The 25,206-nt window shown below is 42.6% G+C and overlaps 1 protein-coding gene across 2 annotated transcripts in view; it reads right to left on the bottom strand.

The window, feature by feature from the left end:
* The window catches only part of LOC139414893 (neuromedin U receptor 1a), a 52,065-nt gene extending 27,769 nt beyond the window's left edge, over positions 1 to 24,296 (bottom strand). Inside the window, exons 1-2 of one of the 2 annotated variants that reach the window (XM_071162508.1) lie at positions 24,044 to 24,296; positions 7,001 to 7,890 (exon numbers count right to left, since the gene is read on the bottom strand). In XM_071162508.1, the coding sequence (XP_071018609.1) occupies positions 7,001 to 7,889 (889 nt within the window). In that variant the 5' untranslated portion in view covers position 7,890; positions 24,044 to 24,296. Of the gene's footprint in view, positions 1 to 7,000; positions 7,908 to 24,043 lie in introns of both variants that reach the window. The other variant, XM_071162500.1, reaches the window with a different exon arrangement.
* Between the last annotated feature and the right edge of the window lie 910 nt (positions 24,297 to 25,206).

The raw sequence follows: 25,206 nt of genomic DNA, 5'->3' as shown, positions 1-25,206 counted from the left end.
CTGAGGGCACACATTGTGTTGTGAAATCTGTGAATGTATTGTAAATCTTTCAAAATGGTATAAACTGCCTTAATTCTGCTTTGGCAGCAGCTAATGGGGATCCATAATAAATACAAATACAGAACCAATCAGAATGTGTTATCGGACAGCTACTGTAGATATACCTACATCCATTTTAGAAGCTAATAGATTGCATTTAGTTAAAATACGAGACATAAATCATTGTAATCAGAAGATACTATTAACAATTAACTGTTTGATTAACATAATAAATAGCAATTGAATAACGGCAGATTAAATAATGCTGTAATTGAAAATTGTCCACCCAATATAGGCTACTGTCCCTTTAAGAGCTAGAATAGATTTTGTACCCCATGTTGTGATGTTGTCTTCTCACACTATCCAACCCCCACAATCAATACACAGCTGATGAAGCTCTCTTAGCCTATAGTTCACATATTGGAAAGGTGTAGTATAGTGTGAAGGGTTATGTCAGTAGTCTAGTGTGAGGGGTTATATCAGTAGTCTAGTGTGAAGGGTTATGTCAGTAGTCTAGTGTGAGGGGTTATATCAGTAGTCTAGTGTGAAGGGTTATATCAGTAGTCTAGTGTGAGGGGTTATGTCAGTAGTCTAGTGTGAAGGGTTATATCAGTAGTCTAGTGTGAGGGGTTATATCAGTAGTCTAGTGGGAGGGGTTATGTCAGTAGTCTAGTGTGAGGGGTTATGTCAGTAGTCTAGTGTGAAGGGTGATATCAGTAGTATAGTGTGAAGGGTTATATCAGTAGTCTAGTGTGAGGGGTTATATCAGTAGTCTAGTGTGAAGGGTTATATCAGTAGTCTAGTGGGAGGGGTTATATCAGTAGTCTAGTGGGAGGGGTTATGTCAGTAGTCTAGTGTGAAGGGTTATATCAGTAGTCTAGTGTGAAGGGTTATATCAGTAGTCTAGTGTGAAGGGTTATATCAGTAGTCTAGTGGGAGGGGTTATATCAGTAGTCTAGTGTGAGGGGTTATAGCAGTAGTCTAGTGTGAAGGGTTATATCAGTAGTCTAGTGTGAGGGGTTATGTCAGTAGTCTAGTGTGAGGGGTTATAGCAGTAGTCTAGTGTGAGGGGTTGTGTCAGTAGTCTAGTGTGAGGGGTTATATCAGTAGTCTAGTGTGAGGGGTTATGTCAGTAGTCTAGTGTGAAGGGTTATGTCAGTAGTCTAGTGTGAGGGGTTATAGCAGTAGTCTAGTGTGAGGGGTTGTGTCAGTAGTCTAGTGTGAAGGGTTATATCAGTAGTCTAGTGTGAGGGGTTATATCAGTAGTCTAGTGTGAGGGGTTATATCAGTAGTCTAGTGTGAAGGGTTATATCAGTAGTCTAGTGTGAAGGGTTATATCAGTAGTCTAGTGTGAGGGGTTATGTCAGTAGTCTAGTGTGAGGGGTTGTGTCAGTAGTCTAGTGTGAAGGGTTATATCAGTAGTCTAGTGTGAAGGGTTATATCAGTAGTCTAGTGTGAGGGGTTATATCAGTAGTCTAGTGTGAGGGGTTATATCAGTAGTCTAGTGTGAAGGGTTATATCAGTAGTCTAGTGTGAAGGGTTATATCAGTAGTCTAGTGTGAGGGGTTATATCAGTAGTCTAGTGTGAGGGGTTGTGTCAGTAGTCTAGTGTGAGGGGTTATATCAGTAGTCTAGTGTGAAGGGTTATATCAGTAGTCTAGTGTGAAGGGTTATATCAGTAGTCTAGTGTGAGGGGTTATATCAGTAGTCTAGTGTGAGGGGTTATATCAGTAGTCTAGTGTGAAGGGTTATATCAGTAGTCTAGTGTGAGGGGTTATATCAGTAGTCTAGTGTGAAGGGTTATAGCAGTAGTCTAGTGTGAGGGGTTATATCAGTAGTCTAGTGTGAGGGGTTATATCAGTAGTCTAGTGTGAAGGGTTATATCAGTAGTCTAGTGTGAAGGGTTATATCAGTAGTCTAGTGTGAGGGGTTATATCAGTAGTCTAGTGTGAGGGGTTGTGTCAGTAGTCTAGTGTGAAGGGTTATATCAGTAATCTAGTGTGAAGGGTTATGTCGGGAGTCTAGTGTGAGGGGTTATGTCAGTAGTCTAGTGTGAAGGGTTATATCAGTAGTCTAGTGTGAGGGGTTGTGTCAGTAGTCTAGTGTGAGGGGTTATGTCAGTAGTCTAGTGTGAAGGGTTATATCAGTAGTCTAGTGTGAGGGGTTGTGTCAGTAGTCTAGGGGTTATATCAGTAGTCTAGTGTGAGGGGCTATAGCAGTAGTCTAGTGTGAGGGGTTGTGTCAGTAGTCTAGGGGTTATATCAGTAGTCTAGTGTGAAGGGTTATAGCAGTAGTCTAGTGTGAGGGGTTGTGTCAGTAGTCTAGTGTGAAGGGTTGTGTCAGTAGTCTAGGGGTTATATCAGTAGTCTAGTGTGAAGGGTTATAGCTGTAGTCTAGTGTGAGGGGTTATGTCAGTAGTCTAGTGTGAAGGGTTATGTCAGTAGTCTAGTGTGAGGGGTTATGTCCGTAGTCTAGTGTGAGGGGTTATATCAGTAGTCTAGTGTGAGGGGTTATATCAGTAGTCTAGTATGAGGGGTTATGTCAGTAGGATAGTGTGAAGGGTTATGTCAGTAGTCTAGTGTGAGGGGTTATGTCAGTAGTCTAGTATGAGGGGTTATGTCAGTAGTCTAGTGTGAGGGGTTATGTCAGTAGTCTAGTGTGAGGGGTTATGTCAGTAGTCTAGTGTGAAGGGTTATAGCAGTAGTCTAGTGTGAGGGGTTATGTCAGTAGTCTAGTGTGAGGGGTTATATCAGGGGAAACAGTGTTACAGTAGTCTAGTGTGAAGGGTTATAGCAGGACAAACAGTGTTACATTGGTCTAGTGTGAAGGGTTATAGCAGGACAAACAGTGTTGCAGTAGTCTGGTGATCCACATCTACGCAGTTGACAACATTCTGGAATAATCTGGCCCTTCTTTGGACACTGTGCTAACAAACCTCCAAACGAGCTTCAATGCCATATAGCACTCCTTCCGTGGCCTCCAACTGCTTTTAAATGCTAGTAAAACTAAGTGCATGCTCTTCAACCGATTGCTGCCCGCACCCTCCCACCCGCCTAGCATCACTACTCTGGACGGTTCTGACCTAGAATATGTGGACCAATACAAATACCTAGGTGTCTGGTTAGACTGTAAACTCTCCTTCCAGACTCACATTAAGCATTTCTAATCCAAAATTCAATCTAGAATTGGCTTCCAATTTCGCAACAAAGCTTCCTTCACTCTGGAGTGGAGTTGCCCAGGCCTGTCCTATAGGATAGGTTCCAAAATCTGATAGGATTTTCAATAGGATTTTTAATTATTGGAATCCTATAGGATTTTTCGGCTAGGGTAAGAGCAGCCAGTAGGTCAGGTTTTTTAACAACACTAGATGACTACACCTGCTCATCGTGACCACACCTTCTCATCGTGACCACACCTGCTCATCAAACATCTCATTCCAAAATCATAGGCATTAATATGGAGTTGGTCCACCCTTTGCTGCTATAACAGACTTCTGGGAAAGATTTCCACTAGATGTTGGAACATTGCTGCAGGGGGACTTGCTTCCATTCAGCCACGAGCATTCATGAGGTCGGACACTGATGTTGGGCGATTAGGCCTGGTTCGCAGTCAGCGTAATGTCGGCTGTAATGTAACAAAATGTGGAAAAAGTCAAGGGGTCTGAATACTTTCTGAAGGCACTGTATGTTCTCTCCCTTTCTGCATGAAGCGCTCCTTATCTTGAAAGTCATCAAAACGTACAACGAAGGGTCGTGATTTGGAGATCTCTCTGCCTATTGAATTCACGGCCTAGGCGGTGAGCCCGTTCCTCAAAACGTACAAAACGGACCTAGAATATGTGGACCAATACAAATACCTAGGTGTCTGGTTAGACTGTAAACTCTCCTTCCAGACTCACATTAAGCATTTCTAATCCAAAATTCAATCTAGAATCGGCTTCCAATTTCGCAACAAAGCTTCCTTCACTCATGCCGCCAAACATACCTTCGTAAAACTGACTATCCTAACTGACTATCCTGCCGATCCTTGACTTTGGCAATGTCATTTACAAAATAGCCCCCAACACTCTACTCAGCAAACTGGATATAGTCTATCACAGTGCCATTCGTTCCAGGTCATCTAGAAGTCTTTGCTGGTTAAAGCCCCGCCTTATCTCAGCTCACTGGTCACCATAGCAGCACCCGTAGCACGCGCTCCAGCAGGTATATTGCTCTGGTCACCCCCAAAGCCAACTCCTCCTTTGGCCGCCTTCCAGTTCTCTGCTGCCAATGACTGTAACGAATTGCAAAAATCGCTGAACCTGGAGTCTTATATCTCCCTCTCTAACTTTAAGCATCAGCTGTCAGAGCACCTTACCGATCACTGTACCTGTACATAGCCAATCTGTAAATAGCACACCAGACTACCTCATCCCCATATTATTACTTACCCTCTTGCTCTTTTGCACCCCAGTATCTTTACTTGCACATCATCATCTGCACATCTATCATTCCAGTGTTAATGCTAAATTGTAATTATTTTCTCCTCTAGGGCCTATTTATTGCCCACCTCCCTACTCTTCTACATTTGCACACACTGTACATTGATTTTTTTTCTATTGCGTTATTATTGACTGTACGTTTGTTTATGTGTAACTCTGTGTTGTTGTTTTTGTCGCACTGCTTTGCTTTATCTTGGCCAGGTCGCAGTTGTAAATGAGAACTTGTTCTCAACTGGCCTACCTGGTTAAATGAAGGTGAAATAAATTAAATTAAATAGCCGCATTGCGTTCACATTGTCCTGCAAAAGGGAACAAAACTGCGGAATTCAAGCGAATCAAACTCACACCACCTCTGGAGATGGTCTCAGTTCGATTCACTTCAGGGGACTCTCCCCACCATCACCATGGGGCACTCTGTTCACAACGTTGACATCAGCAAAACTCCTCGCCCACATAACGCCATACACATGGTCTGCGGTTGTGAGGCAGGTTGGACGTACTGACAAATTCTCTGAAACGACGTTGGAGGCAACATATGGTAGAGAATTGAACATTCAATTATCTGGTAACAGCTCTGGTGGACATTGCAGTCAGCATGCAGTCAGCATGCCAATTGCATTTGTTGCATTGTACTGGGACAAAACTGCACATTTTAGAGTGGCCTTTCATTGTCCCCCAGCACAAGGTGCACCTGTGTAATGATCATGCTGTTTAATCAGCTTTTTGATAATGTCACACCTGTCAGGTGGATAGATTATCTTTGTCACGTGCGCCGAATACAACAAATTCTATTGTGTTCATTGTCTGTAGCTTATGCCTGCCCCATACCATAACCCCACCGTCACCATGGGGCACTCTGTTCACAACGTTGACATCAGCAAACTGCTCGCCCACATAACCTTACAGTGAAATGCTTACTTACAGGCTCTAACCAATAGTGCGGAAAAAAAGGTGTGTGTGTGTGTGTGTGTGTGTGTGTGTGTGTGTGTGTGTGTGTGTGTGTGTGTGTGTGTGTGTGTGTGTGTGTGTGTGTGTGTGTGTGTGTGTGTGTGTGTGTGTGTGTGTGTGTGTGTGTGTGTGTGAAGAAATAAAACAACAGTAAAAAGACATTTGAAACTAAGAGTAGCAAGTCTATATACAGACATCGGTTAGTCAGGCTGATTGAGGTAGTATGTACATGTAGATATGGTTAAAGTGACTATGCATATATGATGAACAGAGAGTAGCAGTAGAGTAAAAAGAGGGGTTGGCGGGTGGCGGGACACAATGCAGATAGCCCGGTTAGCCAATGTGCGGGAGCACTGGTTGGTCGGGCCAATTGAGGTAGTATGTTAAGGGACAAATGCTCACGAACAAGGATGTAAACACATTTGTTCCAAGAATTTGAGAGAAATATGCTTTTTGTGCATATGGAACATATCTGGGATATTTTATTTCAGCTCATGAAACATGGAAACAACACTTTACATGTTGCGTTTATTTTTTGTTGTTTAATGTATGTCATGATTCGACTACATTTTCACGTAAAAATGTTGCTGGAGAACCTTAACATTACTTTGAATGACAAACGTACTGTCGTAATGATACTACCGTGCTAAATGAATGAATTCATCTATCAGAGCAGTGGTTTCCCCCCCCCCATCTCATCTTCAGTAGATTAGTCTGTTTGAAGAGCATGTATTGGATATTGGTTCTTTACTTTAAATACTTCCCAAAGGAAATGATAAGGAATAGTACTGGATATGATGGGTATTTTCAATGAACAGCTATAAAGATGCTTAATACACATCAGCAAATAGATTACACAGGGCATATTAGTCAGGTCTTTAGTCTTATCTATCTCTGTCTTGCTTGAGTCTATATCTTTGATCATTTCACAACCATTGTTTGTTTGTTTGTTTTTTTGCTGTTCTTTACATTGCCCGAGAGACACAATCACAAATATATTGACGAAGGATATGGTCACTGTCTTTCGACAATTAATTTTTTATCTTATAAAATGCTCTTGAGGTTTTCAATTACAACAACAACAAAAAAAGTGCAACTGGAGTTATCAAACGAGGTACAATAGGGAATGTTTGAACAGTTACTCTACTATTTAATTCACTAACTTAGTTGTACGTTCCCTTCAGTCTCAAAAAAACCAACTTGTTGCATGCATACTTTACATTCAAGTTCCTCAAGCAACTTAACTCAGTCTTGGTCCCAAATCATCCCTGCTTGTCGCTTTTTCACGGGTTTACAAATATATCACAAAAACACCTCACAGGTGTGTAATAAATGACATCCCAAGAAACCCAGGAGTCGCCCTTTGAACTTAACAGTCTACTGGGATGGGTCAAGGGTCAATGAATTCAAGATACATGGCCTCTGCTATCGTGGATGAGCGTAAATTAAATATGTTTACGTGGATGTCAGGAGGGCCGGGAGAGGGGGGGGGGGGGTGGAGGAGGGGGTGGAGGAGTTAGCAGCAATACTCACACAGCATCTTGGTGACCTGGCGTCGCCGGGCTTTCTGCTGCTGGCTGCGGACGTTGCAGTAGCTGTTGCGGCTTGTCTCAGCCTCCATCACCTGGAGCATCTTCTCACGTTTGAGTTGCAGGCCGATGAGCAGGTAGAGAGCGCTGATGGTCAGCATGGGAAGCATGAAGAAAAGCAGGGTGGTCACTTGGATGGTCAAGTTGTACATCCAGCGGGGCTTGACCAACGTACAGATGGCTGACTCTGGGATTTCCTTCCTGGTGGTGCCCCCTTCTGCCGACTGCAGGGTAAAGATGCCGTGCAGGCTGGTGTTGGGCACAGCACATAGCACTGAGATCCCCCACACGGTCATAATGACCCGTTTGGCATGTGTGTGCGTCACCACGTACTTGGCGCGCAGAGGGTGCACCACAGCGATGTAGCGCTCCACGCTGAGCGCCGTCACATTGAGGATGGAGGCGAAGCAGACCGTCTCGAACAGGAAAGTCTTAAAGTAGCAGCCTCCCTTGCCCAGGAGGAATGGGTAGTTCTGCCACATCTCGTAGAGCTCCAGTGGCATGCCCAGCAGCAGCACCAGCAGGTCAGACACTGCGAGGCTGAACAGGTAGTAGTTGGTGGGCGTGCGCATAACCTTGTTGCGAGCGATGACGATGCAGGTTAGCAAGTTGCCAAACGCGCCCACCAGGAAGATGAGCAGGTAGGTGAGGCAGATGGGGAGGAAGACAGAGGAGCGCAGAGGGCCCAGGTACTTCTCTAGATACTCCTCCTGTGTCAGGCATGCATCTACCAGCCCCGCTCTGCCGTTCAGGTCAGAGGTCAGGTTGCCACACATCCCCTCCTGTGGGCAATCCCAGCTGTCAGCGGAGGAGCAGTTGTACCTGGATGTCATCCTGTTGAGATACGAAGCCTGCAGAGGCAAGACATTTATATTTTATTTATATGATTTATATTTATATATTATTTTCTGTAATATGCTCTTGTAGTGATAATACAAGTTAGAGTCCCTGCACTAAGCAAAAAGTTATTTAGTAAAATATAAAGTGCAGGATCATAAAATATGTTGGTAGTATATGTGGACGTAAATGGCTGCCCTCTGTTGATAGTGTCTGAATGTGTGATTATTAATGTTGAACAGAATAATGTTCCCAGCGTTTTGCTATAAGGATTTTCCCGAAACAGACAGGTTGAAAACTGAGAGTGGCTAAACTCTAATTACCGGCTGTTTAAAGCTCAGTGGGGGCGATTTAAAGTTTCTGAGAAACTTGGACTTTTGTCCTGTTCAGTCCTGGGTGCACGTTTTGGTTTCCATCAAGCAAAACTTGATGGTGAACTGGTTAATTGAATCAGCTGTGTAGTGCTAGGGCAAAACAAATCGATGTGCACCCGTGGGGCCCCCAGGACCGAGTTTGGGAAACCATGCCCCAATGAACATAAATTACACTGAATTATAATTTTTTGTTGATCTTAAATTTTAAAAAAGACACAGCTAGCACATTTGGTTCCTTGGCAGTTGTGGGAACGTATGTTTTTGGTTTCACATTGGTTGTGGGAACGAAGCCATACACGTCCTGAACGTACGTTTATGGTTTCACATTGGTTGTGGGAACGAAGCCATACACGTCCTGAACGTACGTTTATGGTTTCACATTGGTTGTGGGAACGAAGCCATACACGTCCTGAACGTACGTTTATGGTTTCACATTGGTTGTGGGAACGAAGCCATACACGTCCTGAACGTACGTTTATGGTTTCACATTGGTTGTGGGAACGAAGCCATACACGTCCTGAACGTACGTTTATGGTTTCACATTGGTTGTGGGAACGAAGCCATACACGTCCTGAACGTACGTTTATGGTTTCACATTGGTTGTGGGAACGAAGCCATACACGTCCTGAACGTACGTTTATGGTTTCACATTGGTTGTGGGAACGAAGCCATACACGTCCTGAACGTACGTTTATGGTTTCACATTGGTTGTGGGAACGAAGCCATACACGTCCTGAACGTACGTTTTTGTAGATGTTTTGGGAACAGATGTGAACATTTTCCCTGTTCTGGGGGCGTTTATTTTTAGGTTGCAGGGATGTTCTGAGAACGTTTTACTCTGGTTACTTGAATTTTTTAATTTAATGCACTGAGAACAGAAATTCTTGGTTATTTGGAAGTTTCCTTCAATAAGACTTTTAATGACACTGCTAGCTTAATGTCTTCTTTTTTTATTACTCTAAGCACATACAGGACACATGGAAATTAATTTATTTTATTAAGCAGTAACCATGAAAACACATTTATTTTTTATATAGCGCTTGTTTGATTATGTGTTTGCCATCAATACTTGTCCACACTCCAAAAAATGCTGGGTTAGAAACAACCCAAATTGGGAAAATATGTGACAGAACACACGTTGAGATATTTGATCTCAGCCATTTGGGTCACAAACAACCCACTGTTTTCTTTAAGTTGGGTTGTTGATGCTGGTTTATTGAGTTATGATCCAACCGGTCAGATCAGAACACTGGAGATGTGGCTTAGTAGGGAAGTGGCTTTCAGATAATCATTTTTGGCACCCCGTGAATGTAATTCCTATTAATCTGTTCTGTTGTATTGTCAAAACATGTTAAGGTTGAGCACTGACACTTTTGTAGCTTTAATAAGGCTTACACAAGTGTATGAGTTCCTTAAGTGCATATGCATATCACAATGTTGGGAGAGTGCCCACTTTGTTATAATATATAAAAATATATAAATTTAGATTAAAATGTGGGGTTTGGCTTTCAGATAGGTATGTTTGTCCACCTGTGAGAGTAAATGTCTTTCCTGTTCATGCTATGTTTGTACACTGCACATTGAACTCTCACGGGTGGCCAAAAATAACTATCTGAAAGCCACGGCCGTACTAAGCCACACTAGTCTTCTGATCTGACCCGACGGATCATAGCACAATAACCCAACTAAGTGACCCAACTGGCTGGGTCAAATATAACCCAATGTTTGTTCTGCCCACTATTTACCCAGTGCTGGGTTGTTTTTAACCCATGATGTTTTCAGAGTACAAGGATAACAAGGTGCTTTGATCCAAACCAGGCCTGGCATTACAGTATATTTGTCAGTAATTGCACTACATTACTACATGTGAGTTCATTGAATACAAATGAGCTGTAAGTGTTCGGGTGGTCGGGCCAACTACTCACAATCAACTACTTGGACAACAACAGCTATCCAAGTCTCATCTGTGTCAATACTTGTGGGTTTGATGAAAGCCCAACGGAGCGTGACTGTGATCCCTGCACCATGCACCTGACACTCACCCCAGGTTTTTCCACTACTCTTCCTTGGTATATTGGTTTTGAATGGCTTGCCAGATGAGCTCAAACCACCAAAGTTAACGTCACTCAGGGGTGTCTCTGAACGTCATCTGATGGTAATGTGAAGGCCTTTGAGGTCAGCGCCAGGCAATAGATGTCATATGACATTCTAGAGAGGATCATAGAGATGTGCTCCATCTAGGAGCCAGCCAATCTACAGTATATAATGTATACAATACAATATAATGTACACTTGTTAATAGCTGGGGGGGGGATGGAGTTGGCTCTATATTGACAAGTCAGAGCAAGGAGCAAAAACAAACATACGATCCCCCTGCAGTGACTCATATCTGATCAAGGAAAGTCCATCATCAAGCCCCTTTGAAATGACAACCCAAAGGAAGTTAACCCAATGCGCTTGAGGACGACATCAAAGAGAGGGAGGAGATGGGTATAAACATATATATATATATATATAAACAGAGGAAGGTTAAGGACATGGTGAATAGACGTCGAAGATAGAGTCCACATGTCCACGATCCCATTAAATAATCAATTAACATCCGATTAGACATTAATGATTTGGTTCCACATGTCCACGATCCCATTAAATAATCAGTTAACATCCGATTAGACATGAATGATTTGGTTTTAGGTGTTTGAAAACAAATCATGAAAATCAAATCAAATCAAATTTTATTTGTCACATACACATGGTTAGCAGATGTTAATGTGAGTGTAGCGAAATGCTTGTGCTTCTAGTTCCGACAATGCAGTAATAACCAATTAGTAATCTAAGCTATCAATTTCACAACTACTACCTTATACACAGTGTAAGGGGATAAAGAATATGTACATAAAAATACATGAATGAGTGATGGAACAGAACGGCATAGGCAAGATGCAGTAGATGGTATCGAGTACTGTATATACATATGAGATGAGTAATGTAGGGTACGTAAACATATAAAAGTGGCATTGTTTAAAGTGGCTAGTGATACATTTTTTCCATACATTTTCCATTATTAAAGTGGCTGGAGGTGAGTCAGTATGTTTGCAGCAGCCAGTCAATGTTAGTGGTGGCTGTTTAACAGTCTGATGGCCTTGAGATAGAAGCTGTTTTTCAGTCTCTCGGTCCCTGCTTTGATGCTCTACTGACCTCGCCTTCTGGATGATAGCGGGGTGAACAGGCAGTGGCTCGGGTGGTTGTTGTCCTTGATGATCTTTATGGCCTTCCTGTGACATCGGGTGGTGTAGGTGTCCTGGAGGGCAGGTAGTTTGCCCCCGGTGATGCGTTGTGCAGACCTCACTACCCTCTGGAGAGCCTTACGGTTGTGGACAGGATGCTCTCGATTGTGGATGTGTAAAAGTTTCTGAGTGCTTTTGGTGCCAAGCCAAATTTCTTCAGCCTCCTGAGGATGAAGAGGCGCTGCTGCGCCTTCTTCACCACGCTGTCTGTGTGGGTAGACCAATTCAGTTTGTCCGTGATGTGTATGCCGAGGAACTTAAAACTCTCCACCCTCTCCACTCCTGTCCCGTCGATGTGGATAGGGGGGTGCTCCCTCTGCTGTTTCCTGAAGTCCACGATCATCTCCTTTGTTTTGTTGACGTGGAGTGTGAGGTTATTTTCCTGACACCACACTCCGAGGGCCCTCACCTCCTCCCTGTAGGCCGTCTCATCATTGTTGGTAATCAAGCCTACCACTGTAGTGTCGTCTGCAAACTTGATGATTGAGTTGGAGGCGTGCATGGCCAAGCACTCTTGGGTGAACAGGGAGTACAGGAGAGGGCTCAGAACCCTTGTGGGGCCCCAGTGTTGAGGATCAGCAGAGTGGAGATGTTGTTACCTACCCTCACCACCTGGGGGCGGCCCGTCAGGAAGTCCAGTACCTAGTTGCACAGGGTGGGGTCGAGACCCAGGGTCTCGAGCTTGATGACGAGCTTGGAGGGTACTATGGTGTTAACCTCTCTGATCTCCCCATCCCGGATCCGGTATCAGGAATACAGACTCAAGCTCATTACCATAACGCAACGTTAACTATTCATGAAAATCGCAAATTAAATGAAATAAATATGCCATCTCTCAAGCTTAGCCTTTTGTAAACAACACTGTCATCTCAGATTTTCAAAATATGCTTCTCAACCATAGGAAAACAATAATTTGTGTAAAAGTAGCTAGCTAGCGTAGCATTTAGCGTTAGCATTAGCGTTAGCATCCAGCACGCAACATTTCAACAAAAACATAAAAGCCTTCAAATGAAATCATTTACCTTTGAAGAACTTCTGATGTTTTCAATGAGGATACTCTCAGTTAGATAGCAGATGCTCATTTTTTCCAAAAAGATTATTTGTGTATTAGAAATAGCTCCGTTTTATACATCACATTTGGCTACCAAAAAAAAACGAAAATTCAGTCCTCAAAACGCGAACTTTTTTCCAAATTAACTCCATAATATCGACTGAAAACATGGCAAACGTTGTTTAGAATCAATCCTCAAGGTGTTTTTCACATATCTCTTCATTGATATATCGTTCTTGGAAGCATGGTTTCTCCCCTCAATCAAATGGAAAAGTACAAGCAGCTGGCAATTGCGCACCGAATTCCACGCAGGACACCAGGCGGACACTTGGAAAATGTAGTCTCTTATGGTCAATCTTCCAATGATATGCCTACAAATACGTCACAATGCTGCTAACACCTTGGGGGAACGACAGAAAGTGTAGGCTCATTCCTTGCGCAATCACAGCCATATAAGGAGACAATGGAAAACAGAGCTTCAGAAATTCTGCTCATTTCCTGGTTGACGCATCATCTTGGTTTCGCCTGTAGAATGAGTTCTGGGGCACTTACAGACAATATCTTTGCAGATTCTGAGTGTTTTCTTTCAAAAACTGTCAAGAATATGCATAGTCGAGCATCTTTTCGTGACAAAATATCGCGCTTAAAACGGGAACGTTTTTTATCCAAAAATGAAATAGCGCCCCTAGAGATCAAAGAGGTTAAATGCTGAACTGTAGTCGATGAACAGCATTCTCACATAGGTATTCCTCTTGTCCAGATGGGTTAGGGCAGTGTGCAGAGTGGTTGCGATTGCTTCGTCTGTGGACCTATTGGGGTGGTAAGAAAATTGGAGTGGGTCTAGGGTGTCAGGTAGGGTGGAGGTGATATGGTCCTTGACTAGTCTCTCAAAGCACTTCATGATGACGGAAGTGGGTGCTACGGGGCGGTAGTCGTTTGGCTCAGTTACCTTAGCTTTCTTGGGAACAGGAAAAATGGTGGCCCTCTTGAAGCATAAGAGGATTGATTGAATATGTCCGTAAACACACCAGCAAGCTGGTCTGCGCATGCTCTGAGGACGTGGCTGGGGATGCCGTCTGGGCCTGCAGCCATGCGAGGGTTAACACGTTCAAATGTTTTACTCACATCGGCTGCAGTGAAGGAGAGTCCGCAGGTTTTGGTAGTGGGCCATGTCAGTGGCACTGTATTGTCCTCGAAGCGAGCAAAGAAGTTGTTTAGTCTGTCTGGGAGCAAGACCTTCTGGATCCGTGATTGACTGTAAGACCCTGCCACATACCTCTTGTGTCTGAGCCGTTGAATTCCGACTCTACTTTGTCTCTATACTGACGCTTAGCTTGTTTGATTACCTTGCGGAGGGAATAGCTACACTGTTTTGTATTCGGTCATGTTTCCGGTCACCTTGTCCTGATTAAAAGCAGTGGTTCACGCGAATGCTGCCATCTATCCATGGTTTCTGGTTTGGGAATGTTTAAATAGTTGATGTGGGTACAACATCGCCGATGCACTTGCTAATAAACTCGCTCACCGAATCAGCGTATTCGTCAATGTTGTTGTTTGACACATATCCCAGTCCACGTGATCGAAGCCATCTTGAAGCATGGAATCAGATTGGTAGGACCAGCGTTGAACAGGGGGGGGGGGTTGAGCGCAGGAGCTTCCTGTTTTAGTCTCTGTCTATAGGCTGGAAGCAACAAAATGGAGTCGTGGTCAGCTTTTCCGAAGGGAGGGCGGGGGAGGGCCTTATATGTGTCGTGGAAGTTAGAATAGCAATGATCCAGGATTTTACCAGCCTTGGTTGCACAATCGATATGCTGATAGAATTTAGGGAGTCTTGTTTTCAGATTGGCCTTGTTTAAATCCCCAGCTACAATGAATGCAGCCTCAGGATATGTGGTTTTCAGTTTACATAGAGACAAATGAAGTTCGTTCAGGGCCATCGATGTGTCTGCATGGGTGGGAATATATGCGGCTGTGATTCTAATCGAAGAGAATTCTCTTGTTAGATAATGCGGTTGACATTTGATTGTGAGGAATTCTAAGTCAGGTGAACAGAATTTATGTTAATGTTAATGAGTTTCTGTTCTTTAATCTGCAAGAAAATGAAGAAAATAGCCTATTACAGACAACGTTTGTTGACTGTAATAGGCTATACATATACATTAGCCAGTTTAATGAGTCTCTTGCAGATATTCACATGCATTCTATCAGCAGCACATTGTGTGGAAAATAAAGTTAGCTGGCTGCCAAATCAAGCCAAACCATGGCCATGTCAATTGTCCTTGGCATTTCAATTATATTACAGCTTTTCCATCATGCCTCTAACAAGCCCTTATTGCTTGCTGCTGCTGTTGACAGACACAAGATTTCCTGGGCGCTACAGAGGAGACAACAGAGGAGACAACAGAGCAGTGTCCATCCGGCTACCAGATGTTTCACTTAGTGTCCGGAGAATCCAGCATCATAAAAGAGTGATATCTTCATGTTTCATATTTTATACTGTAAATCCGTTGACATTACTGTCTTAGTAGATAAAAAGCTCAGAAGAGAGGCAGGCTCCAACGGCTCAGGACAGACACAAAGCCGTTCGAAACTCCAGCGCAAACAAGATTCTGAGCAATAACATGTTTTCATGAAAATGTACATTATGTTCTGTGGGTTGTATCCTAAAGGCTTTTGATGATAAGAGAAGACAAATCTGACCAACACTGTCGCATTAATTATTCCATTCAAGTTTCTTGTGCCTTTCATTCACTTTAATATCTACCTACACATCATGACCAAAGTAGGCGGGGCGGACACCTGGTTGTCGAACATCTCATTCCAAAATCATGGGCATTAATACAGAGTTGGTTCCTCCTTTGCTGCTATAACAGCATCCACTCTTCAGGGAAGGCTTTCCACTAGACATTGGAACACTGTTGCAGGGGACTTGCTTCCATTCAGCCACAAGAGCATTAGTGAGGTCGGGTACTGATGTTGGGTGATTAGGCCTGGCTTTGCAGTCAGAGTTTCAATTCATCCCAAAGGTTGTTGATGGGTTTGAGGTCAGGGCTCTGTGAAGGCCAGTCAAGTTCTTACACACCGATCTCTTTTTATACGGACCTCGCTTTGTGCACAGGGGAATTATCATGCTGAAACAGGAAAGGGCCTTCCCCAAACGTCTGCCACAAAGTTGGAAGCAAAGATTTGTCTAGAATGTCATTGTCTGCTGTAGCGTTAAGATTTCCCTTCACTGGAACTAAGTGGCCTCGCCCAAACCATGAAAAACAGCCTCAGACCATTATTCCTCCTCCACCAAACTTTACAGTTGCCACTATGCATTGGGGCAGGTAGCATTGTCCTGGCATCCACCAAACCCAGATTCGTCCGTCGGCCTGCCAGATGGTCAAGTTTTATAAATCACTCCAGTTTCCACTGCTCCACAGTCCAATGGCGGCGAGCTTTACACCACTCCAGCCGACGCTTGGCATTGAACATGGTGATCTTGTGTGCAGCTGCTCAGTCATGGAAATCCATTTCATGAAGCTCCCAACAAACAGTTATTGTAGTGTCTTTGCTTCCAGAGACAGTTTGGAACTCGGTAGTGAGTGTTGCAACCGGGGACAGATGATTTTTACTCGCTACGCGCTTCAGCACTCGGCGGTTCCGTTCTGTGAGCTTCTGTGTCCTACCACTTCGCAGCTGAGCCGTTGTTGCTCCTAGATGTTTCCACTTCAAAATAGCAGCACTTTTAGTTGCACGGGGCAGCTTTAGCAGGGCAGAAATTTGACGAACTGACTCGTTGGAAAGGTGGCATCCTATGACGGTGCCACATTGAAAGTAACTGAGCACTTTAGTACGGGCCATCCTACTGCCAATGTCTATGTCTATGTCTATGTCTATGTAGATTGCATGGCTGTGTGCTCGACTTTATACACCTGTCATAAATGGGTGTGGCTGAAATAGACGAAACACATGAGCTTGTGGCACACCCAGAGAAAATTATTTTATATAGAGGTGCTGACTAATGGCGAATAAACTATATTTGATTTGTTGTCTTACCATCGATCACACAGGCTTTGTGACCTATTACTTGGTCGACTCATACCAACACCTCTGCACATAGGGATAATCTAAATACAGTGCATTCAGAAAGTATTCAGACCCCTTCACTTTTTTCACATTTTGTTACATTACAGAATTATTCTAAAATTGATTCAAATATTTTTTCTCATCCATCTACACACAATAACGCATAATGACAAAGCAAAAACAGGTTTAGCAATTTTTTCTAATTTATAAACAAAAACTACTGAAACATCTTTACAGAAGTATTTAGACACTTTACTCAGTACTTTGTCATAGCACCTTTGGCAGTGATTACAGCCTCAACTCTTCTGGGGTATGACACTACAAACTTGGCACACCTGTATTTAGGGAGTTTCTCCCATTATTCTCTGCAGATCCTCTCAAGCTATTTTCAGGTCTCTCCAGAGATGTTAGATCGGGTTCAAATCTCGAAGCCACTCCTGCGTTTTCTTGGCTGTGTGCTTAGGGTCATTGTCCTGGTTTCCTCCAGATGTGATACTGAGCATTCAGGACAAAGAGTTCCATCTTGGTTTCATCAGACCAGAGAGTCTTGTAGGTAGCCTAGTGGTTAGAGCATTGGACTACTAACCGAAAGGTTGCAAGATTGAATCCCTGAGCTGACAAGGTGAACATCTGTTGTTCTGCCCATGAACAAGGCAGTTAACCCATTGTTCCTAGGCTGTCATTGAGAATAAGTATTTGTTCTTAACTGACTTGCCTAGTTGAATAGAGGTAAAAAAAGAGAATATTTTAGGTGCCTTTGGCAAACTCCAAGTGGGCTGTCATGGGCCTTTTACCAAGGTGTAGCTTCTGTCCGGTCACTCAACTATAAAGGCCTGATTGGTGGAGTTCTGCAGAAATGGTTGTCCTTCTGGAAGGCTCTCCCATCTCCACAAAGGAACTCTGGAGCTTTTTCAGAGTGACCATCGGGTTCTTGGTCACCTCCCTTACCAAGGCCGTTCTCCCCTGATTGCTCAGTTTAGCCTGGCGGCCATCCTTAGGAAAAGTCTTGTGTGGTTCCAAACTTCTTCTATTTAAGAATGATGGAGGCAACTGTGTTCTTGGGGACAGTCAATGCTGCAGATATTTTTTGGTACCCTTCCCCAGATCTGTGCCTCGACACAATCCTGTCTCGGAGCTGTACAGACGATCCCTTCGACCTCATGGCTTGGTTTTTGCTCTGACATGCACTGTCAACTGTGGGACCTTACATAGACAGGTGTGTGCTTTTCCAAATCACATCCAATTAATTGAATTTACAACAGATGGACTCCAATCAAGTTGTAGAAACATCTCAAGGATGATCAATGGAAACAGGATGCACCTAAGCTCAATTTTGTGTCTCATAGCAAAGGTCTTAATATTTAAATAAATAAGATATTCCTGTTTTTAAAATGTTTGATAAATCTGCATAAATGTCTAAAAGCTTTTCTTTTTGCTTTGCCATTATGGGGTATTGTGTGTAGATTGATGAGGAATTTTTGTTATTTAATCTGTAACAAAAATTCAAGGGGTCTGGATACTTTCCCGAATGCACTGTACATACAATAGGCCTCATTAAAAGAACAGTGATGGTGGGCAGAGCATTGCCAGCGAAGTTGGAGCAAGAGAGAAAGCTGAACCCCCCCCAAAATTATCCTCTCAAAATCAACTCCACATTTTCACTAAAACCCACTCTGCTCACATCCTCTGATTCCAACACAGAAAAGCTGCTTTTTAAAACAGTCAAAGCATTTTTTGGAAGGACAACTATTTCTCTCATACTGTAATGAGTTGGAAGTCACATTTCATAGACATGGAAACACTGAACAGTTACTTTAATCTAGTTTCATTCAAGAGAGTTCTTAGACTTTACATCAATAGGTCAAGGTATTACCCCTTCTGTTTCTACCTCATTTTGTGGGCAGTCTGCACATAGCCTGTCTTCTCTTGAGAGTCAGGTCTGCCTACAGCGGCCTTTCTCAATAGCAAGGATATGCTCACTGAGTCTGTACATAGTTAAATATTTCCTTAATTTTGGGTCAGTCACAGTGGTCAGCTATTCTGCCAGTGTGTACTCTCTGTTAAACACCAAATAGCATCCTAGTGTCATGACGTTGGCCTGGGGGTAGGTTTATGACAGTCATAAATACCTCTTCTCCCCTTTTCCTCTCTCTACCCTACTGAGGTTACATTTGCAAAACCCTTGGTTTTAACATAGAGATTTTGGGAACATCAGAAGGTGGGGGGAAATGAACTCTATTCTGGTAATCCAAACAATTGAACATATGCGGTGGTACTTAATGAATATGATGTCAGTTCGGTTGTCATCTGAGACATTCTCATCAATGATAAGATGACATAAACTCTACAGTGGAAAGTCTACACATCAGAGTTATCGGATTCACATGGAATTGTTGTTCAATTTAAATGTTTGAATACGAAATTATTTGTGATGGGATGAAATGTGATTTTAGCTTCTAAAATGTGAGATGTGGGTTTTCATAAGATAGGGCTGCTCAATCAGTGGCCCGCCCTGTGAAGGGACATGGGCTATAACACTTTTCAAACACACCCTCTTCTCCCTTCCTATATAAAGCCTTGACGACAATAGAACTTCCTGTTCCGGGGATGTAGGACGACGGTCCTATGTCAGAATGGTTCAGTAATAACTACAGAACGAAGCCAACATCAGCGTGAGCTTTGGTTGCGAATGGTATGAACTTTGAACTCTTATTCACTACAGAAGTGATACCGCAGCTGCAAACGCAGGTTAGGAAGGAACAGACAGAGTATCCCGTCTACCACACAATGACGTTACTACAACGTATTCAATTGACCACCAGAGACATTCTTCAAAGGACAAAGGACTCGGCTTGGCAACACGGCCTTCCATCTACCACCAACCTACTGAAGTGCAGCTCAGAGTAAATATTTATTGCATTTTCCTTTTCCAAATTGGCGGTAATTTAGAATGCATAAGATACTGTATTTACCATAGCCCAGCTTCTTCCCTTTGTTCCTCAGTCTTCCCGCTCTTTCACTCAACCCATCCCCTTTTATTTTGTGTAACAAGCTGTCCGAGCGCTAGGGACGTTTTCCTTTATGACGTAATTTGTAATTAAGTTATGATTAATTGTGTGTATGTGTAATTCTGTGTGATTAGTTAGGTATTTAGTAAATAAATAATTAAACCCAATTTTGTATTGCTGATTCAACTTGTTAGCCAGGGTTCGTGCAGATAAAATAATTTACAACTTTCAGATGAGACTGAATTCATTATAATTAATTATAATTAATTATAATTGATATTGACTGCTATGGATGTAAAATATTACTAGGTCTTTAAGAGTTTATTTGGAAGATAACAGCTCTATAAATATTATTTTGTGGTGCCTGACTTTCTAATTAATTATATTTACATGATTAGCTCAATCAGGTGATATTAATTACGGAGAAATTATTTTATAGAATAGCATGTCATATCAATTTTAATCCAGCATAACCAAATACACGACAAAACTAACAACAAAAATGAATCTTATATTTGGATGTGGAAATGTATTCCACCCCAGAATCAGTTAGCAGGTTAAACCTACTGAAAAAAAGAGTCAATCAATGTTCCACCACCCAACGCAAGAATTCGTTTTTTTTTTTTTAGTTGATTGCCCATTTCAAAACCAAGGGAAACGTAAAGTGATAGCATACTTTATCTGAACTCCCCTTTTAATCACAGGAAACTGCCAATGACACACATACTTTATCTGAACTCCCCTTTTAATCACAGGAAACTGCCAATGACCCACATACTTTATCTGAACTCCCCTTTTAATCACAGGAAACTGCCAATGACCCACATACTTTATCTGAACTCCCCTTTTAATCACAGGAAACTGCCAATGACACACAAACTTTATCTGAACCCCTTTTAATCACAGGAAACTGCCAATGACCCACATACTTTATCTGAACTCCCCTTTTAATCACAGGAAACTGCCAATGACACACATACTTTATCTGAACTACCCCTTTAATCACAGGAAACTGCCAATGACACACATACTTTATCTGAACTCCCCTTTTAATCACAGGAAACTGCCAATGACCCACATACTTTATCTGAACTCCCCTTTTAATCACAGGAAACTGCCAATGACCCACATACTTTATCTGAACTCCCCTTTTAATCACAGGAAACTGCCAATGACACACATACTTTATCTGAACCCCTTTTAATCACAGGAAACTGCCAATGACCCACATACTTTATCTGAACTCCCCTTTTAATCACAGGAAACTGCCAATGACACACATACTTTATCTGAACTACCCCTTTAATCACAGGAAACTGCCAATGACACACATACTTAATCTGAACCCTTTTTAATCACAGGAAACTGCCAATGACACACATACTTTATCTGAACTACCCCTTTAATCACAGGAAACTGCCAATGACACACAATATCAGCCAACTGCCCAAGGAATCCTTTCCACAATATCAGCCAACTGCCAAAGGAATGCACTCCAGAATATCAGCCAATTGCCCAAGGAATCCACTCCAAAATATCAGCCAACTGCCAAAGGAATGCACTCCAGAATATCAGCCAATTGCCCAAGGAATCCACTCCAAAATATCAGCCAACTGCCCAAGGAATCCACTCCAAAATATCAGCCAATTGCCCAAGGAATACACTCCAAAATATCAGCCAACTGCCAAAGGAATCCTCTCCAAAATATCAGCCAACTGCCCAAGGAATCCACTCCAAAATATCAGCCAACTGCCCAAGGAATACACTCCAAAATATCAGCCAACTGCCCAAGGAATACACTCCAAAATATCAGCCAACTGCCCAAGGAATCCTCTCCAAAATATCAGCCAACTGCCAAAGGAATACTCTCCAAAATATCAGCCAACTGCCCAAGGAATACACTCCAAAATATCAGCCAACTGCCCAAGGAATACACTCCAAAATATCAGCCAATTGCCCAAGGAATCCTCTCCAAAATATCAGCCAACTGCCCAAGGAATCCTCTCCAAAATATCAGCCAACTGCCCAAGGAATCCTCTCCAAAATATCAGCCAACTGCCCAAGGAATCCTCTCCAAAAGATCAGCCAACTGCCCAAGGAATACACTCCGAAATATCAGCCAACTGCCCAAGGAATCCTCTCCAAAATATCAGCCAACTGCCCAAGGAATACACTCCAAAATATCAGCCAACTGCCCAAGGAATCCTCTCCAAAATATCAGCCAACTGCCCAAGGAATCCTCTCCAAAATATCAGCCAACTGCCCAAAGAATCTTCTCCAAAATATCAGCCAACTGCCCAAGGAATCCTCTCCAAAATATCAGCCAACTGCCCAAGGAATCCTCTCCAAAATATCCGCCAACTGCCCAAGGAATCCTCTCCAAAATATCAGCCAACTGCCCAAGGAATACACTCCAAAATATCAGCCAACTGCCCAAGGAATCCTCTCCAAAATATCAGCCAACTGCCCAAGGAATCCACTCCAAAATATCAGCCAACTGCCCAAGGAATCCACTCCAAAATATCAGCCAACTGCCCAAGGAATCCACTCCAAAATATCAGCCAACTGCCCAAGGAATCCACTCCAAAATATCAGCCAACTGCCCAAGGAATACACTCCAAAATATCAGCCAACTGCCCAAGGAATCCTCTCCAAAATATCAGCCAACTGCCCAAGGAATCCTCTCCAAAATATCAGCCAACTGCCCAAGGAATCCTCTCCAAAATATCAGCCAACTGCCCAAGGAATCCTCTCCAAAATATCAGCCAACTGCCCAAGGAATCCTCTCCAAAATATCAGCCAACTGCCCAAGGAATCCTCTCCAAAATATCAGCCAACTGCCCAAGGAATACACTCCAAAATATCAGCCAACTGCCCAAGGAATCCTCTCCAAAATATCAGCCAACTGCCCAAGGAATCCTCTCCAAAATATCAGCCAACTGCCCAAGGAATCCACTCCAAAATATCAGCCAACTGCCCAAGGAATCCACTCCAAAATATCAGCCAACTGCCCAAGGAATCCACTCCAAAATATCAGCCAACTGCCCAAGGAATCCTCTCCAAAATATCAGCCAACTGCCCAAGGAATCCTCTCCAAAATATCAGCCAACTGCCCAAGGAATCCACTCCAAAATATCAGGAACTCCTGTGAAATAAGAGCATTTGTGGACATAACTAAGTTCTCTTTTATTTACAGTATCTGTCACTTCTTTTTACGGGTCAATAGGAAAGGGATTCGAAGACAATCTTTCATATGACACTTCATGTGACAGTCCTGTCATCCAATCCCTGTAGTCTGAATGTTTTTTGTTCTGCTATTTAAACATAGGAATAGCTCTGCCATCTCTGTCAAAATCAAAATCAAATCAAAAAAATTAAATCAAATCAAATGTTATTTGTCACATGTGCCGAATACAACAAGTGTAGATCTTACCGTGTAAAGCTTTGCTTACAAGCCCTGAAAACCAACAATGCAGTTCAATAAATAGCACTACAGTCAACAAGTGCTACAAAGTGCAGTGTTCAGAGGGACTATCGGTACCTTTTGGCTCCTAAACCAACATAATAGTTTAGACGTCACTGAAAGGTTTGATCATCAGAACCATTGAACTAGTCTGAAAATCCAGCTCAATCTAAGAGTAAGTAAAACCCTGAATTCCGGGACTAAAATAACTGCTGGGAAATGTGACATGGTAACATTAGTAGCTGTACAAATTCTGGATTGCGTTTCAAGACTTTGTGTGAGTGCCAAAGATCAAGTGAATTCACAGACTGCTGACTTGGTTTGGGAAAACATCATTTCACATTTAGCAGTAATAAAACGAGTAGTCGTCTGTCATAGTGAGCTTGACTTAACTGTACTGTACCCTGGGGTGAACGGTTGACTAATTGAAGGCGATAGAGCACTCACAAATCAAATCAGCAAAACCTTTCAGCTTCCGAGTTCAAATCAAGGCAAGGCAATGTGTTTTTTTTTTATCCTTGAAGAAACTGTTGTCAGTTTGTAAAGGGCATGAGATCTCGATATGATGTCATCGTGTATTAATTGTAATGCCATGACTGGTTTTTATTAAATCTCTGATAAAATAACGTAATGAATGTGTCATGTAATGAATAATGTGGTATACAATTGAAGCTATGAACAATGTATGAAATAGATTGTTTGTATCACAGGAAACATTGATATATTTATACTGAATTAATGTACGATTTATACTGTATTAATGTACCATACTTTTTACACAAAAAAATCTCTACAAATGTTATCATGCCGACATCATACTGTAAAAACTCCTAAATACATTTGAAAAAATCTAAGAAAATACATTGATGTAAGTTTCTCAGCAAGAATAGTCTTACCTCCTAATTTTTCTGCTTTTCCCACCTTATATTCCTATGATGTCACACAAGTATCTTCTTAAGTAATGACTCTACAGCTCTTATTCAGTCATTTCCTACAGAGTGAAATCTCGCTGGTCAGTTGGTTTTAAGTCCATGTTTGTGAGCGTTCTTTCAGTAACTGTCCTTTCAGTCTGTCACACGGTGAGTATACTCCCCCTGTGCGCTCTCTCTCTCTCTCTCCTTCCTCTCTATCCTTCCTCTCTCGCTCCTTCTCTTTCTCTCTCGTTCTCTCTCTCTCCTTACTCTCTCTCCTTCCCCTCCATCTCTCTCTCCTTCCTCTCTGTCCTTACTCTCTCTCCTTCTCTCTCTCTCCTTCCTCTCTGTCCTTACTCTCTCTCTCCTTCTCTCTCTCTCCTTCCTCTCTGTCCTTCCTCTCTCTCTCTCATTCTCTCTCTCTCTCCTTACTCTCTCTCCTTCCCCTCCATCTCTCTCCTTCCTCTCTGTCCTTCCTCTCTCTCGTTCTCTCTCTCTCCTTACACTCTTGACTCCCCTCCATCTCTCTCTCTCCTTCCTCTTTCTCTTTCTCCTCTCTCCTTCCTCCTTCCACTCTCTCTTTTTCCTCTCTCCTTCCACACCATCTCCCTCTCCTCTCTCCTTCCTCTCTCCCTCTCTCACTCTCCATCCTCTCTCTCTATCTCCTTCCCCCCTCTCTCTCCTTCCTCTCTCTCTCCTTCCTCTTTCTCTCTCTCTCTCAATCTCCTTTCTCCTCTCTATTCTTCTCTCTCTCCTTTCTCCTCTCTATTCTTCTCTCTCTCCTTTCTCCTCTCTATTCTTCTCTCTCTCCTTTCTCTCTCTCTCCTTGCTCTCTCTCTCTGCTTCCTCTCCTCTCTCCTTCATCTCTCCCTCTCACTCCTTCCTTTCTCTCTCTCTCCTTTCCTCTTTCTCTCCTTTCAATTCAATTCAATTCAATTGGCTTTATTGACATGGCAAGTTCATTACTTTCATTGTCAAAGTATACATATACAAATATACATGTTATATGTTATGTTATACATGTTATACATGTTATATGTTATAAATATTATTAACAGCAACTACACAAACAGCAACTACAACAACAATATTAATGAGTATAACAATACAATAGTGTAATAGTATAACAATAGTGTAACAATAATATA

This window comes from Oncorhynchus clarkii, chromosome 1 (assembly GCF_045791955.1).
Source record: "Oncorhynchus clarkii lewisi isolate Uvic-CL-2024 chromosome 1, UVic_Ocla_1.0, whole genome shotgun sequence".
Taxonomy (NCBI): domain Eukaryota; kingdom Metazoa; phylum Chordata; class Actinopteri; order Salmoniformes; family Salmonidae; genus Oncorhynchus; species Oncorhynchus clarkii.
The sequence above is the reverse complement of the archived record's forward strand: the minus strand, read 5'-3'. Positions and strand labels throughout refer to the sequence as shown.